Source organism: Sus scrofa, chromosome 4 (assembly GCF_054392235.1).
Source record: "Sus scrofa isolate SSC_HxYL_T2T_F1_AM1 chromosome 4, Sscrofa_HxYL_maternal_Yorkshire_Landrace_v2.0, whole genome shotgun sequence".
NCBI classification, from domain to species: domain Eukaryota; kingdom Metazoa; phylum Chordata; class Mammalia; order Artiodactyla; family Suidae; genus Sus; species Sus scrofa.
Window position 1 is genome coordinate 25,948,117 of NC_139386.1, and position 15,142 is coordinate 25,963,258.

The 15,142-nt window shown below is 32.0% G+C and overlaps 1 protein-coding gene across 5 annotated transcripts in view; it reads left to right on the forward strand.

Moving 5' to 3' along the window:
* CSMD3 (CUB and Sushi multiple domains 3) overlaps nucleotides 1-13,431 on the forward strand; it is a 1,221,352-nt gene extending 1,207,921 nt beyond the window's left edge. For all 5 annotated transcript variants that reach the window (XM_021090582.2, XM_021090584.2, XM_021090585.2 and 2 more), the window contains 3 exons: nucleotides 1,433-1,520; nucleotides 7,977-8,112; nucleotides 11,414-13,431. In XM_021090582.2, the coding sequence (XP_020946241.2) occupies nucleotides 1,433-1,520; nucleotides 7,977-8,112; nucleotides 11,414-11,573 (384 nt within the window). In that variant the 3' untranslated portion in view covers nucleotides 11,574-13,431. The remainder of the gene's footprint in view (nucleotides 1-1,432; nucleotides 1,521-7,976; nucleotides 8,113-11,413) is intronic.
* The last annotated feature ends 1,711 nt before the right edge of the window (nucleotides 13,432-15,142 follow it).

Sequence of the window (15,142 nt, forward strand, 5' to 3'; positions counted from 1 at the left end):
TTGTGCCTAAAATTGGCCATTCCCAGGGTCTGTCTGATAATAAGGAATAAATCACTTGTTGTGAAATGTCAGACCTCTATGAATGGTTTATTATAATATTTTTCTTTTTAGAGTGAGGATTAAAGGTATTTTACAACTTTCACAGTAACATACATGACTTAGTTAACTGATTGCAGCTAATCAGGACAAATTTTGAGATAAATTAATATGACTGAAATGTATCCATTCCTGTTTTATTTGAGCAGTCAAATGAGAAATCAAAAATGTAAAGTATTTTTAAATATATAATTTTATACCCATGCAAGGTACAGGTAATAGTCAGCATTTATAGCATTAGAGAGAGCCACAGAATCTCGGGGTCAAACAATAGGTATTTAAATCTTTCTCATGTTTTTGAGGTTAGTTGTGAGGAACCCTCCTTGAGGCTCTGAAAGAGTTCACTTCTGCTCCAGGTTTTTCATATTAGGCACAGACCAGAGGAGCAGTAGCAACCAGGAGCATATTCTTCTCTTGTCAAAGGTCTGAAACTCTGAGGGGCAAAGTGGAAAAGAAACATGTTTCCCCTCTTTTAAAAAACCCAATTGAGATATAACTTACAGACCCTACAATTCACTCATTTGAAGTGTTTTATATTTGAGGTTAATATATATACAGATATGTAGCCATCACTACAGATGATTTTAGAAAACTTTTATCACCGCAAAAAGAAACTCCATACTCTTTATCTATCACTCGACCCATCCAAACCTCATCACCACCATCCCCAACCCTAAGCAACCACAACTCTATTTTCTGTCTCTTTGGATTTCCCTGTTCTTGACTTTCGTATTTATGGAATCATGTAATACATGGCCTTTTATGACTGGCTTCTCTCACATGTTGTAATAGGAAACATGCCTCTTAAGGCCTAGGCTTGGAACTGACCTATTGTCTATTCGACTCATATTCCTTTGGCTAAAGCAAATCACAGGACCAAATCCAACTCAGTGAGATGAAAAATATACTCTTTGCATGAAGGTTGATGGGAAGGGGGAGAAGAAATGCATCTATGCTGAATAGTAATCTAATCTACAAAGTACAGTATTATTAGAATTTAATTTTTAATTGACCATTTGCCTCATTCCATTTCATCATATCATTTCCCTTTTTCTTGATAAGAGGTTTCTTAGCCTAAAAGAAATCTATAAGCCTATATCACTATATTAATAACAAAGCCCCTTTTTCCAATATCATAATTATTTTAAAATTAAATTTTCGATTTTTGCCCTTGATGGCAAATGTGCACAATGTGCTATGTTTTACATAGTAAAAGATATGGATGAAGGAACTCCATGTATTATTCATTTCAGAGTAAAATGGGATATTTACTAAGACTGGGAAAATATAGCTGTGGCCAGTCTTCAGATTTAATCAAACTTATAAATATTTTTAGGTTTCTGCTGAACCTGATGGAGCTACTTATGTATTTCAAGGATTTATCCAGGGCAAAGATTATGGGCAATTTGGACTACAAAGACTGGGTAATGTACTAATTTTCATTTTCAATTAGTTCCTTTATTATTCAAAATGTTGTAAGAAGATACCATGGATTCTGTACATTAGGCACGCTTCCTGCATTTCGAATTTTGCTTTGTCAAGTCTATATACTGATACATTTGATAGCCTTTTAAATAATTGTTTTCTTCAAAATATTTGTCCATGTTGTTCCAACTCATACCATGTTTACTTTTTCATCATGTTTCTAATACATAGGACAAACCACCTTGCCCTTAAGCAAGTAAAGAAGAAAAAAGTGACATAGATATGAAATAAAATATTAAAGTGTAAAATATTTATCTCATGAGAATTGCACTACTTCTCTCCAGTTTGAATTTTGTTGCAATTTTCTTACTGCTCCAAAAATGTGATGGCACTTGAGAAACTCCCTGGGTCTGGAAACGGGAGATAACTTTGAAGAATGAGCCACTTTTCAGGGTTTTATGCTATTCGGATGTGTAAATTTTTTGTTTGGAAGGCACAGGATTTTTTTTTCCAACTCTTTAAAAATGTGTGTAAATATTTAATGGTCTTGTTTGAATGTATTTATTAACATAGCTTTTGGTGTATAATTTTCTTAAGGTTTACTGACTCCCATTAATATATTATGGTATTAATGCATAGAGTATAAATTCAAGCTCTAAGTACTAGTATCTGACATTTATCTTTAAAAGTCCATTGCTTTGAACTTTTATATAAATATTCTGAGCCCCTGGACAAATGTTATAGAATAAGATACTAATAATTTTCACCTGGACTAAGGTGTGACTTAGTTGAATGTTTATCAAAAAAGTAAATTGGGGAATTCCCACTGTGGCATAGTGGTTAAGAACCTGACTACAGTCACTTGAGTAGATGCAGAGGCACAGGTTTGATTCCCTGCCCAGCACAGTGGTTTAAGGATCCAGTGTTGCTGCACCTGTGGTGTAGGTCACAGCTATGGCTAGGATTCAGTCCCTGGCTCAGGAACTTCCATATGCCATGGGTGAGGCCATTTAAAAAAAAAAAGAAAGAAAGAAAGTAAAAGAAAAAAACAAAAGCAAATCAGTTTTTCCTAATGGGCAGGGATGATTAGATGTCATTTCGGATAATGTTTTGCCAAAATTGTTAGTTTTAAAATCAGTATAAAACATTTATTAACACAGTACATTAAAAGTCATGTAATTGAATGCAAGATCATTTCACATAGTATTCTCCAAAGTATCTCAATGACTACATGTCTAAGATGGAAATAAATAAATAAATATCTGAAAAAGAGCTTGTTCATTTTTTTTCTTCCCCAGTCCTTGTTCCGACTTGTTCACAAATCTGATTTTTTCCCATTTCCTAATTGTGCTAATGTCATAACCATTTCCTCAGCCCCAAGTAGAATGCTCTTAATCCTAGGCCTTCTTACCCCTTTCATCCACACAAAAACAAGTTCTATTGATTGTAACTACAAAGTGTCCCCCTAAATCTATCTCTTCATACTATTTTATAACTTAATTTCCATTTTTATCTGAGGTGTTGCTACAATCTTTAAACTACTCCTGTTTTCAAGCTGGACTCACTCATGTCCATCCCACCATAAACATTGTTCCAAATCTTATATATTATCACTGAACCTTTTATTTCCAACAGCTTCAGTCATTCTTCACTGCAAGTGGGTGGAAAGTTTGAGCTCTTTAGAATAATATTTATGCCTTTGCATGGTTTATCATTTTAGCCTTCTACTCTTATTAATACTGCTTCCCACAGACATGCCTAATACTTGTCATTGTCCCTAAATAATGCAACTCACCTTCATATTTTTAGGCTTTCAATGGCCCTGCTTCCTCTTCCATGCATTGTTCTGATTCTTCAAGGTCAAGCTCATAGTATATATCTCCCAGGAAACATTCTTACACACCACCAGGTGGAATTACCCTTCCTTTACTAAAACATACTGATCATTAATTCATGTTTGATATAAACACTTATTTTTTTGTTGTACAGCAAAGTGACCCAATCACACACAGTTTCCTATGCTTTATAGTAGGATCCCATTGCCTATCCATTCCAAATGTAACAGTTTGTATCACCCCCACCTCCTTGGCAACCACAAGTCTTCTCTCCTTGGTCATGATTGTTTCTGTTTTGTAGATAGGATCCTCTGTGACATATTTTAGATTCCACAAATAAGTAATATCATATAGTATTTGTCTTTCTCTTTCTGACTTACTTCACATAGTATGAAAATCTATCATTCCATCCATGTTGCTGCAAATTGCATTACTTTGTCCTTTATATGGCTGAGTATTATTCCATTATATATATCCACCACTTCTTCTTAATCCATTCATCTGTCAAAAGACCTTTAGGTTGTTTCCATGTCTTGACTATTTTGAATAGTGCTGCAATGAACATAAGGAGGTATGTATCTTTTTGAATGAATGGGTCATGTGGTAGTTCTATATTCACTTTTCTGCAGTATCTCTATACTATTTTCCATAGTGGTTGTACCAATTTATATTGCACCAATGGTGAAGGACGGTGCCCTTTTCTATACAGCCTCTTCAGCATGTTTTTTGTTGACTTGTTAATGATGGCCATTCTGGCTGCTGTGAGAAATACCTCACGAAGTTTTGATTTGCATTTCTCTAATACTTAGTGATGTTGAACATTTTTTCATATGCCTGTTGACCATCCATGTGTTTTGTTTGGAGAAATATCTATTTAGGTCTTCTGGCCATTTTTCAATTGTGTTGTTTTTATTGTTGTTGTTGAGCTTGTATGAGTTGTTCATATATTTTGGAGATTAGGCCTTTGTCTGTTGCATTGTTTGCAATGATTTTCTCCCATTCTGTGGGTTGTCTTTTTTTTTTTTTTAATTGTTTCCTTTGGTATGCAATTGCTTTTGAGTTTATTGAGTCCCACTGGTTTATTTTTGTTTTTACTGACTTTATTCTAGGAAGTGGATCAAATAAGATGTTGCTGTGATTTATGTCAAAGAGCATTCTGCCTATGTTTTCCTCTAGTATTTTTAGAGTATGTGGCCTTATATTTAGGTATTTAATCCATTTTGAGTTTATTTTTGTGTATGGTGTTACGGAGTATTCTAATTTCATTCTTTTACATGTAGCTTTCCAGTTTTCCCAGCAGCACTTATTAAAGAGACTATCTTTCTGCCACTGTATGTCTTGCCTCCTTTCTCATAGATTAGTTAACCATAGGTGTGTGGGTTTATATCCGGGCTTTTTATCCTGTTCCATTGATCTGTATTTCTGGTTTTGTGCATACTGTTTTGTTTGTGTGTGTGCACATACTGTTTTAATGGCTATAGCTTTGTAGTACATTCTGAAGTCAGGGAGCTTAATTCCTCCATTTCAATTTTTCATTTTCAATATTGCTTTGGATATTTGGGGTCTTTTGTATTTCCATATAAATTTTAAAATATTCTAGTTCTGTGAAGAATGTCCTTGTTAATTTGATAGGGATTTCGCTGAATCTGTAGATTGCCATGAGTAGTGTAGTCAATTTGACAATATTGATTCTTAAATCCAAGAGCATGGTATATCTTTCCATCCATTTGTGTCATATTTGATTTCTTTCATCATCATCTTACAGTTTTCAGAGTTTAGGTGTTTTGTCTCTTTAGGTAGGTTTATTTCTAGATATTTTATTCTTTTTGATACAATGGTAAATAATATGGAATAAGGAATGGATTTCTCTTTCTGATCTTTCATTGTTAGTATGTAGAAATGCAATCAATTTATGTGTATTTATGCGTATTAATTTTGTATCCTGAAATTTCACCAAATTCATTAATGAGCTCTAACAGTTTTCTGGTAGCATCTGTAGGATTTTCATGTCATGTGAAGTGAAAACAGTGATAGTTTTTCTTCTTCCTTTCCAGTTTGGATTCCTTTTATTTCTTTTTGTGCTCTGATTGCTGTTGCTGGGACTTCTAAAACTATGTTGAATAGCAGTGGTGAAAGTGGACATCCTAGTCTTTTTCCTGATCATTTCCTAGAAATGTTTTTGGTTTTTCACCATTGAGAATGTTGTTAGCCATGGGTTTGTCATATATGGCTTTTAGTATGTTGAGGTAGTTTCCCTTTGTGCTCACTCTCTGAAGAGTTTTTATCAGAAATAGATGTTTAAGTATGTTAAAAGGTTTTTCTTCATCTATTGAGATGATTATATGGTTTTTATTTTTCAGTTTGTTGATGTAGTATATCACCTAATTGATTTATGGATATTGAAGAATCCTTGCATCCCTTGGATAAATCCTACTTGATCATAGTGTATAATCCTTTTAATATATATTTGTAATTGTTTTGCTAATATTTTGTTGAGGATGTTTATATCTATGTTCATTAGTAATATTGGCTTGTAGTTTTCTTTTTTTGTGGTATCCTTGTCTGGATTTTGCATCAGGGTGATGGTGGCCTCACAGAATGAGCTTGAGTTCCTTCCTCTGCTATTTTTAGGAACAGTTTCAGAATATGTGTTAACTCTTTTCTGAATGTTTGATAGAATTCAACAGTGTAGCAATCAGGTCCTGGCCTTTTTTTTTTTTTTTTTTTTTTTGAAAGCTTTTTAATCACAGTTTCAATTTCAGTACTTGTGATTGGTCTGTTCATATTTTATTCTTCCTGGTTCAGTCTTGGTATCTTGTACCTTTGTGATAATCTGTCCATTGCTTCTAGATTGTCCATTTTATTGGCATATAGTTGCTTATACTTGTCTCTTATGATCCATCGTATTTCTGTGGAGTCAGTTGTAATTTCTCCTTTTTTATTTCTAATTTTATTGATCTCAGCCCTTTCCTTTTTGTTTCTTGATTTGAGCCCTCTCCCTTTTTTTCTTGATGAGTTTGGCTAAAGGTTTACCAATTTTTTTGATCTTTTCCAAGAGACAACTTTTGGTTTCATTGATCTTCTCTATTGTTTTCTTTGTCTTTATTTCATTCATTTCTGCTCTGATCTTTATGATTTCTTTCCTTCACTAGTCGTTTTAGGTGTAAGGTTAGGTTGTTTATTTGAGCTTTTTCTTCTTTACTGAGATAAGATTGTATGGCAATAAACTTCCTCTCAGAACTTCTTTTGCGGTGTCTCACAGGTTTTGGATTATTGTATCTTCACTGTCATTTGTTTCTAAGGATCTTTTGATTCCCTCTTTGATCTCTTCAGTGATCCATTGGTTGTTCAGTGTCATATGGCTTTGCTTAGAATTTTGTGCTTTTTTGCTGTTTTTTCTTATACTTGATTTCTAGTCTCACAGCATTATGGTTGGAGAAAATGCATGAAATAATTTCTACTCTTAAAATTTACCAAGGCTTGGTCTGTGGCTCAGGATGTGATCTATCCTGGAGAACGTTCCATGTGTACTTGAGATAAATCCATATTATGCTACTTTGGAATGGAATTTTCTATAAATATCAGTTAAGTCTAGGGTGTCATTTAAGGCCTATCTTTTCTTGTTGATTTTCTTTCTGGTTGATCTGTCTATTTTTGTAAATTGGGTGTTAACCCCCCCCCCATTGTGTTGCTGTTGATTTCTCCTTTTATAGATGTCAGTAGTTGCCTTAAATATTGAGGTGCCCCCCTGTTAGGTCCATATGTATTTACAATTGTTTTAACTGCTCCTTGGACCGATCCTTTGATCATTACATAGTGTCATTCTTTGTCTCTTGTGAATTTATTTTAAAGTCTGTTTTGTCTGATATGAGTATTGTTACTCCCACTTTCTTTTGATTTCCATTTGCATGTAATATCTTCTTCCATCACCTCACTTTCAGTCTATGTATCCTTAGGACTCAAGTGAGCCTCTTGTAAGTAACATATATATGGGTCTTGTTTTTGTATCTACTCAGCCAGTCTGTGTCTTTTGGTTGAAGCATTTAATCCATTGGTATTCAGTGTAATTACAGATAAGTATGTATTTATTCTCATTTTGTTAATTGTTTTGAATTGTTAATTTGTATCTTTTTTCCTCTCCCCTTCCTCATTTGTCATCTTCTTTTGCGATTTGCTATCTTTAGCATTGTGTTTAGATTTTTTTTTTAATGTGTGTGCCCATTATAGTTTTTTGGTTTGTCATTCCCATTAGATTTTGTATGTGTACAGATGTGTTTTGGGTTGTGGTTCTCTTATACATTTATTTGTGTTGCTGTGTTCTTCACACAATTGTATTTACTCTTCTGTTAAAAAATGCTGCTTACTTTTTATTCTGTATCCTTTCCTTAAAAAAAATATCTTCTACATACTAGGCACTGTTCAAAATTGTGTAGAAATGACTTGAAGGCATTTCATTAATTATTTTTGTTTACTCTCTAGATTTCCAAGTACATATATTGCAGATATTTCCAAGTAGATAGCTTGAGAAAAGAAGAAATTAAATAGCTCATAAAAATAAAAAATCAATTGTGATAAAATAGAGTTGGTTTTGTATTTATAAGGTTTTTTTTTATTTTATAGGACTGAATATGTCAGAAGGTTCAAATTCTTCAAATCAACCTCATGGTACAAATAGTAGTTCTGTGGCCATTGCTATTCTTGTGCCTTTTTTTGCACTTATATTTGCAGGATTTGGATTTTATCTTTATAAACAAAGGTAAGCATTTAGATTTTGAATACGAAAATTTTCCCAAATCTATATTTCACATACTTTTTATTCTCTATTTCAAATTTTAAATTCCGTTTTCTCATGAGTTATTGAAATCTTTGTTGCCAGATATTACCTCAGCTGTTGAATCTGTATTTCCCCTGCCTATGTCTCTACCATCCCAATATACACACAACAAAAATTACTCTGTCAAATTGCATTAGCATTCAACTTAACTCTTACTCTTCTTTGCCTGTCAATTTCCTGGTACATAACTAAATGTATAAGTTATAAAAATAACATTATCCATAATGAAACTTTAGAGATACAAAATCTAAGTTAAGGTTTAAATTGAAGAGGTGGTATCTGCTGAAGTTTTATTTAGAGAACTAGGAAGAAGCTTGCATTCAAACCTCTTAGTTCACTTGACAATACTTACAGATTTTACCCAGGCAGACACATAATAAAATCCTCTAATCTTCTAATTTATCTTCTGTTGCTTTTAAAAGATAATGCAATTAATATTATATATTTGATATAGCTCATAGTTTATTAGTTGGTCTCTGTTCACTACATCCATTACAACATACTACTAAGGGTCTTTACTATGCAATTCTCCACTATTTGGGACCATACCTTATCAAGAAAAAAGTACACAAAGGAAGGAAGGAATAAAAAGAAAAGAAAAGAAAAGTAAGAAATTAAGATAGCCAGATAATTAAATGAATACCTAAACATAATTTTCTCAAAACTGATTTTTTTGTTATAAATGTCTGTCTATATTATCTAGGAATGATTTATTTAACCTTATACATGTTTTTAATAATTGTGTATTAGCAAATATTTAGGCCTTGTCAATATCAGATGTTATTAATGATAAAAATCATCATTAAATTTATAAAGTAAGCAATGATAATACTTTATATGTAAAATATATATAACATAAAACCATTTAAACCATTTTAGGTCTGCAGTTCAGTGGTATTTGGTATATCCACAATGTCATAGAACCATTGCCCTAAAAGAAAACTACCCATTAAATAGTCATTCCCTGTTCCTCCCACCCCTGTTCCAGGCAACTACTAATCTACTTTCTGTCTATATTTGTCTGCATATTCTGGATATTTTATATAAATGAAATCATACAGTATGTGACATTTTGTATCTGGTTTCTTGAATGTAACAGTGTTTTCAAGTTTTATCCGTCTTATACCATGTGTATGTATGCATATACATGGCATTATTACTTTATATAGCTGAATAATATTCCATTGTATGTTTGAATATGTTATCTTAAATATATCCATTCATCACTTGATAGACATCAGAATTGTTACTATGTTTCAGCTATTGTGGATAGTGCTGCTATACACATTTGTGTACAAGTTTTTGTTTGGATATATGTTTCAGTTTTCTTGAGTATGTACTCAAGAATAGAATTGCTGGATTATATGATAATTCTACATTCAATTTACTGAGGAACCACCAAACCATTTTGCATAGCAACTGTACCATTTTACATTCCCACCAACAATGTACAAGGGTCTGCTTTCTCTACATCTTTACCAATACTAATTTTCTGGGTTTCTTTTTTCTTTCTTTTTTTTTAATAATAGCCATTGAAGTGAAGTGAAGTATCTTATGGTGGTTTTGACTTGCATTTCCCTAATTACTAATGACATTAAGCATCTTTTCATGTGCCTGTTTGTCACTTGTCCATAGTCTTTGAAGAAATGACCATTCAAGTACTTGGCCCATTTTAAAAATTGGGTCATGTATTTTATTAATGTTGAGGTATAACAGTTTTTTATGCATTCTGGAACCTTTTTCAAATATGTGCTTTGTATATATTTCTCTCTCTGTAGGTTATAATTCTACTCTCTGGATAGTATTATTTGATATAAAAAAGTTTTTCATTTTGATGATGTCCAATTTATTTCTTTTTTTCCTTATACTTATGCTTATGTGGTATGTGGTATGGGGAAAATTCAGAAAATGCGTTAGAGACAATAAAATCATAGAATGGCAAATACAAATTACAACAAAATAAACAGCTTAAATTTGTGGCACTTGTTGTAAACAAAGGAGTTAAGAATCAGATTTATTTTAAAGTGTAATCTCTTTAGGAGTTAAGTTTGAGGAACAGGTGGAGGCAGGTATGCCTTTGTTCCATTACAAATGTCAGCAAATTATGAATTGGGATGTGGGAAAGAGAAAATGGAAATAAACATTAATCAAAGGTGAACCAAATAAAGAAATGAAGCAAAAATTCAAAATGAGCAATTTATATGAGCCAACCTAGATTCCATGAGTTTTGTTAACTAATGGCAAATGTTTGGTTATCAGTAACCTAGATTCCATGAGTTTTGTTAACTAATGGCAAATGTTTGGTTATCAAAATGAGAAATTTATATGAGCCAACCTAGATTCCATGAGTTTTGTTAACTAATGGCAAATGTTTGGTTATCAGTAAACAATTTTCATGACTTGAGTGTCAATATAGTTAAGCAATTTCTTCTTTGAGATTTTGAATTTATTTGCCCTGTGTATATCATTTTAAGCCTATTGAGTATTTATACTGGGATACTCCAAGAACTTTCCCAGATTAGGCATCAGCATTAGATGTCTACTCTTCCTGGAACCCTTTTTTATTACTGTAGAACCAACTTCTTATTGACCTTCAAGTCTCAATTTAATTTTACCTCCTTAAATAATTTTCCTTATTACCTCTTTTAAAGCAGTTCCCAACTAATTCCTATCATATCAATAAATTTCCTTTTCATCAAAACAATCTTCATTATATATTATTTTTCTTTGTTTTTGTTTCATTCATTACTCTCTATCATTACAGAATGATACCTCTTTGTCAAAAAAATTTTATATCCAGTGCCCAGGATCATGCCTAGCATGCAATAGATACTCAGTAAATATTTGAGAAATAAATATAGCAATGAGCTTTAAATTCATCATCATCATAGTTTAGTTACATTATACATGATATTTCATAATGATAACATTATAAGAAAATTTTTGAGAATAGCTGTAATATAATAATAGCTATGATATCATTTATTTACACTTATATTGGTACTGTATAAAAATGTATAGTGTATATAAATAGTTAAAGCCACTCAGGATTTAAAAGTGACAGGTAAATGATTCAAATTTGGTGTATCAAGTTTATGATGTCTCAATTAATACTTCAAGTTACATTATCCATTAACAATGCTGACTTGAATATACTGTTGTTTAGCCTTACTCTGCTGTTTCTAGAAGTTAACACATAGCTAATCAATGTTCTTATTAACAGGACTGCACCCAAAACACAGTATACAGGATGTTCAGTTCATGAAAATAACAATGGCCAAGCAGCATTTGAAAACCCCATGTATGACACCAATGCAAAGTCAGTGGAAGGGAAGGCAGTGCGATTCGATCCCAACTTGAACACGGTCTGCACAATGGTATAAGGCGGCAACCCTTTGCCTTCTTCAGAAGCTTGGAAATCGACACACAAGCAGTGCACATTTAGTTCACTGATAAAAATTAAAGCACACTTTTCAGGACTTGCTGGGTCACCTTTTCCCAAGGAATGATAGAGAAGAGTGTTTTTTTCGTAAACTGGACCATAATTCTTCTTCATGTTTACCATGGAGAGTTTTACAGAAATTTGGCTGCACTCTGAGAGTGCTTACTCACAGTTTATTTGCTTTTTTTAAAAAGGAGATTATTCTAAAACATAAACTTATTTGCATATATTGGAGGAGCATCCACTATCAGTATTTCTGTGCTTTATAAACTATATTAGAGGGACTGGGTTAAAAAATGATATAGGGTAGAAAATAAGAGCTATACTTACAAGAGTCAATAGATCACTGACTTCTCTTTAACTGTCATGAGCTATATCACATAAGCCCGTAAATCTGCATTTCACTCCACTCTATCAGCTGTTCCTTCCTATTAATTGAGTCATGGTTTTCCTTATGTACCTGGTTATTTCAGATTGAGTCATGCCCTGAAATGTTTATGAACTAATTTATGCCACCGAAGAGATAAGATTGCCACTCTGATTTGACTCCTTCTGGCTTTTATTCTTCAGTATAATATTGCTGTCTTTTTTTAGACTGGTTGTCATAGTTTCCTCAAATGGCAAGATCATCGTGCTAGCCTCCTAATTTCCCTCATTATGTTGTAACCAGTATTATTCAGTGAGCCATGGGGTAGTGTTTAACTCCTTGCTTCAATCTGTTTTGTCACTCAGAAACCACTTTTGCTGGCAAAAATTAATTATAATAATGATTTTGCAGTTATCTGAGACACCAAACTTATCATTCTTTACCAAACTTCCCAATGTTTTTGAAAGACCAAATAGAACCTATTAATCCACTGGGTTTAGATTATATCTTTACCTTCAGGTTTGGCATTCAAATTTATTTAAAACTGTTTCAAACTTCTATCTAATGGTCAGTTAGAAATAAAAGCTTGAAAATCTTTCTAACTTTTATCTAATGAGTTAATGATATTTTTGGACCATCTCCTAATCATAATGAGTTAAAAAAATACTTTCAAAATCACTAATATAAATTTTTTTCCTAAAGTTGTGGATTTATCAAATTTTCATGTTTTAAAATGTCAATACTCTTATTCTTAAGAAGCTTCTTTCAGATATAACAGCTTTCTTTCATTGCACATTAAGGTACATATTTTCAAGTTATTGGTGGCTCATTTACAACTCTATCACAGTATGGCCAGCATTTTGATTTAATATGTTGCTGTCTTCCTTTTACAGCATGTTTATAATTTAATGTTCATTTGATGTTCATTTAATAAATTATGTACCAGTGTGAACACTTTATTGTTGTCCCTTTCAAACATGGATAACCTTGTAAACAGTCTTGACTTTTTGTATCATGAGACAGAGTGCCTAAGAGAAATCATTGCACCCAGGAGCACTGCTTGGATCTATCTCTACAACATATAGTGAATTTCTTGTAAACCATTTTGAGATACATTGTTTTGGAAATTCATATAATTTTCTCAACATTGTACTCTACTGACAGGATGCTGTTTTAAATTTTATTCCATCAGTTATTTATTCTTGTTTATTCAAATGACTGCAATAACAATGATTCATTCATTAATGTTAAGGTTAATACATTTAAGATCTTGTTTAAACAATGTTTCTTCTGCAACTGGCTACTCCTCTTATATTAATGCATACACTTTTGTAAAGAAGTATATTTTTATGAAAAAAAACTTTGTAAAAGTATGATGTAAATTTTCAGTGCAATGTAAACAAAATAAAAATGGATAATTGCTTTTGTAAAATGTGTATTTTTTTCAAAATTGTCTGCCGGTGTACCAGTTAGTAAAATGAGTGAACAGCCCACATTTATTTGGTGTTATAAAGTTCCAAAAATGCAAGTTATATATACTTAGTTCACAACATAATAATGATATATGAGTATTTTTCTTCTCTGTATTCTGTAGTTCCCCAAGTGTGACACTGTTTTAGAAGTAGATTCCCAGTAAACATGATATCATAAAGAATCTCATCTTAGAATTTTCCTTAAATGTAAATACTTTAATAATATATACTATATAAATTTAGATATACCTGATTTCTAGCATTTCTGTGGTATATTTTATTAGATATATTCATGTTAAGCATGCTCCACAGGTATGAACCAATAACCTTTCAGATTGCTTTGTCAAACTCATACCCCAAAACAAATCTATCTTGCCAGGATGGAACATTTACAAAGTTTTGTACTCAAGAAAGTTCTCAAGTTTCTATAAAGTTCAAATCTTAAGGTAAAGTTCAATTTTCTTAGATAACTCCTTTTCACTGCCAAAATATTGTCTTTATATTTCAAAACTTCAAGCTCCAGCCTTTATAATCTATCCCTGTTTATTACACTTTTATTTTAAAAATAAATGTTTCTTAATACAATTGTAGTATCTGTTTTAACTTTGTTAACTGTATTACCTTGCACTCACTTCATGTTGTCTATATTTTTCTTGTTATAAAATTGTCTTTTATTTTTATTCCTTTGTGTGTTTTTTTCTTTTTCTTCTTTTTCATTTTTCTAATTTTTAATCTTTATTTTTCTGATGCTTTTCTTAACATCCCTCCCTGTTTTATCCTTTTAGCCTTTTATTATTTATTTTTTCTATATTTTCCTTATCTTTCTAACCCTCAAAAATTAGCAACAATTTTAGTAAAAGTAATTTTACTTTTATCATTTCCCAGATTTATTGAAGTATAATTAACAAAAGTGTAAGATATTTAAAGTGTATAACTTTGATGATTTGATAAATGTGCATACATACTTGTTTTGAGAACTTTGGAGTTCTACTCTCTTAGCAAATTTTAATTAAGGAAGTAATTTAAAAGAGCCTTCTTGAACTGACCTTTTATTTAAGAGCATTAAAGCCAGGATCTCTTCATAATGGAGCCTAAGGATAATGATTGTGGAAATAAACCAGAGGTCAGACTTACTTGACCTTTTCTTTTCACCTATAAGCGAGAGTAAAAAAGGGAAAAAAAAAGACATAGCATTTACTAAAATAATAAAAATAACTAGATGATACTGTCTTAAAGAGAATTTACTACCTGTCTATTAATTTGAAATATATATAAATTTTAAATAGGCATAGTTAAAGTAAGATAAAAAGAACTTCTATAAAATTGTAGAAGCCCGTGAGTCTAGGAAATAATTTAGATTGGGCAGTTTGGAATTTGGCTGAAAGAAATATTGATTTGATTATTTCACTAATTTTTCTTTTTCTTTTGTTCTTTTTCAACAGCACCAATGGCATAGGGAAGTTCCCAGGCCAGGGACTGAATCTGAGGCACAGTTGCGACCTGTGCCACAGCTGTATCAATGCCAGATCCTTAATCCACTGTGCCACAGTACGAACTCTGCTGCTGCTTCTTTTTGATGACTTTAGAGGAAAAGGAATATTGAACTAAGAAGATATATATGTTGTAAAAATTTTAGAAATATCTTTCTGTCATCACTTTCATGAACTTGGT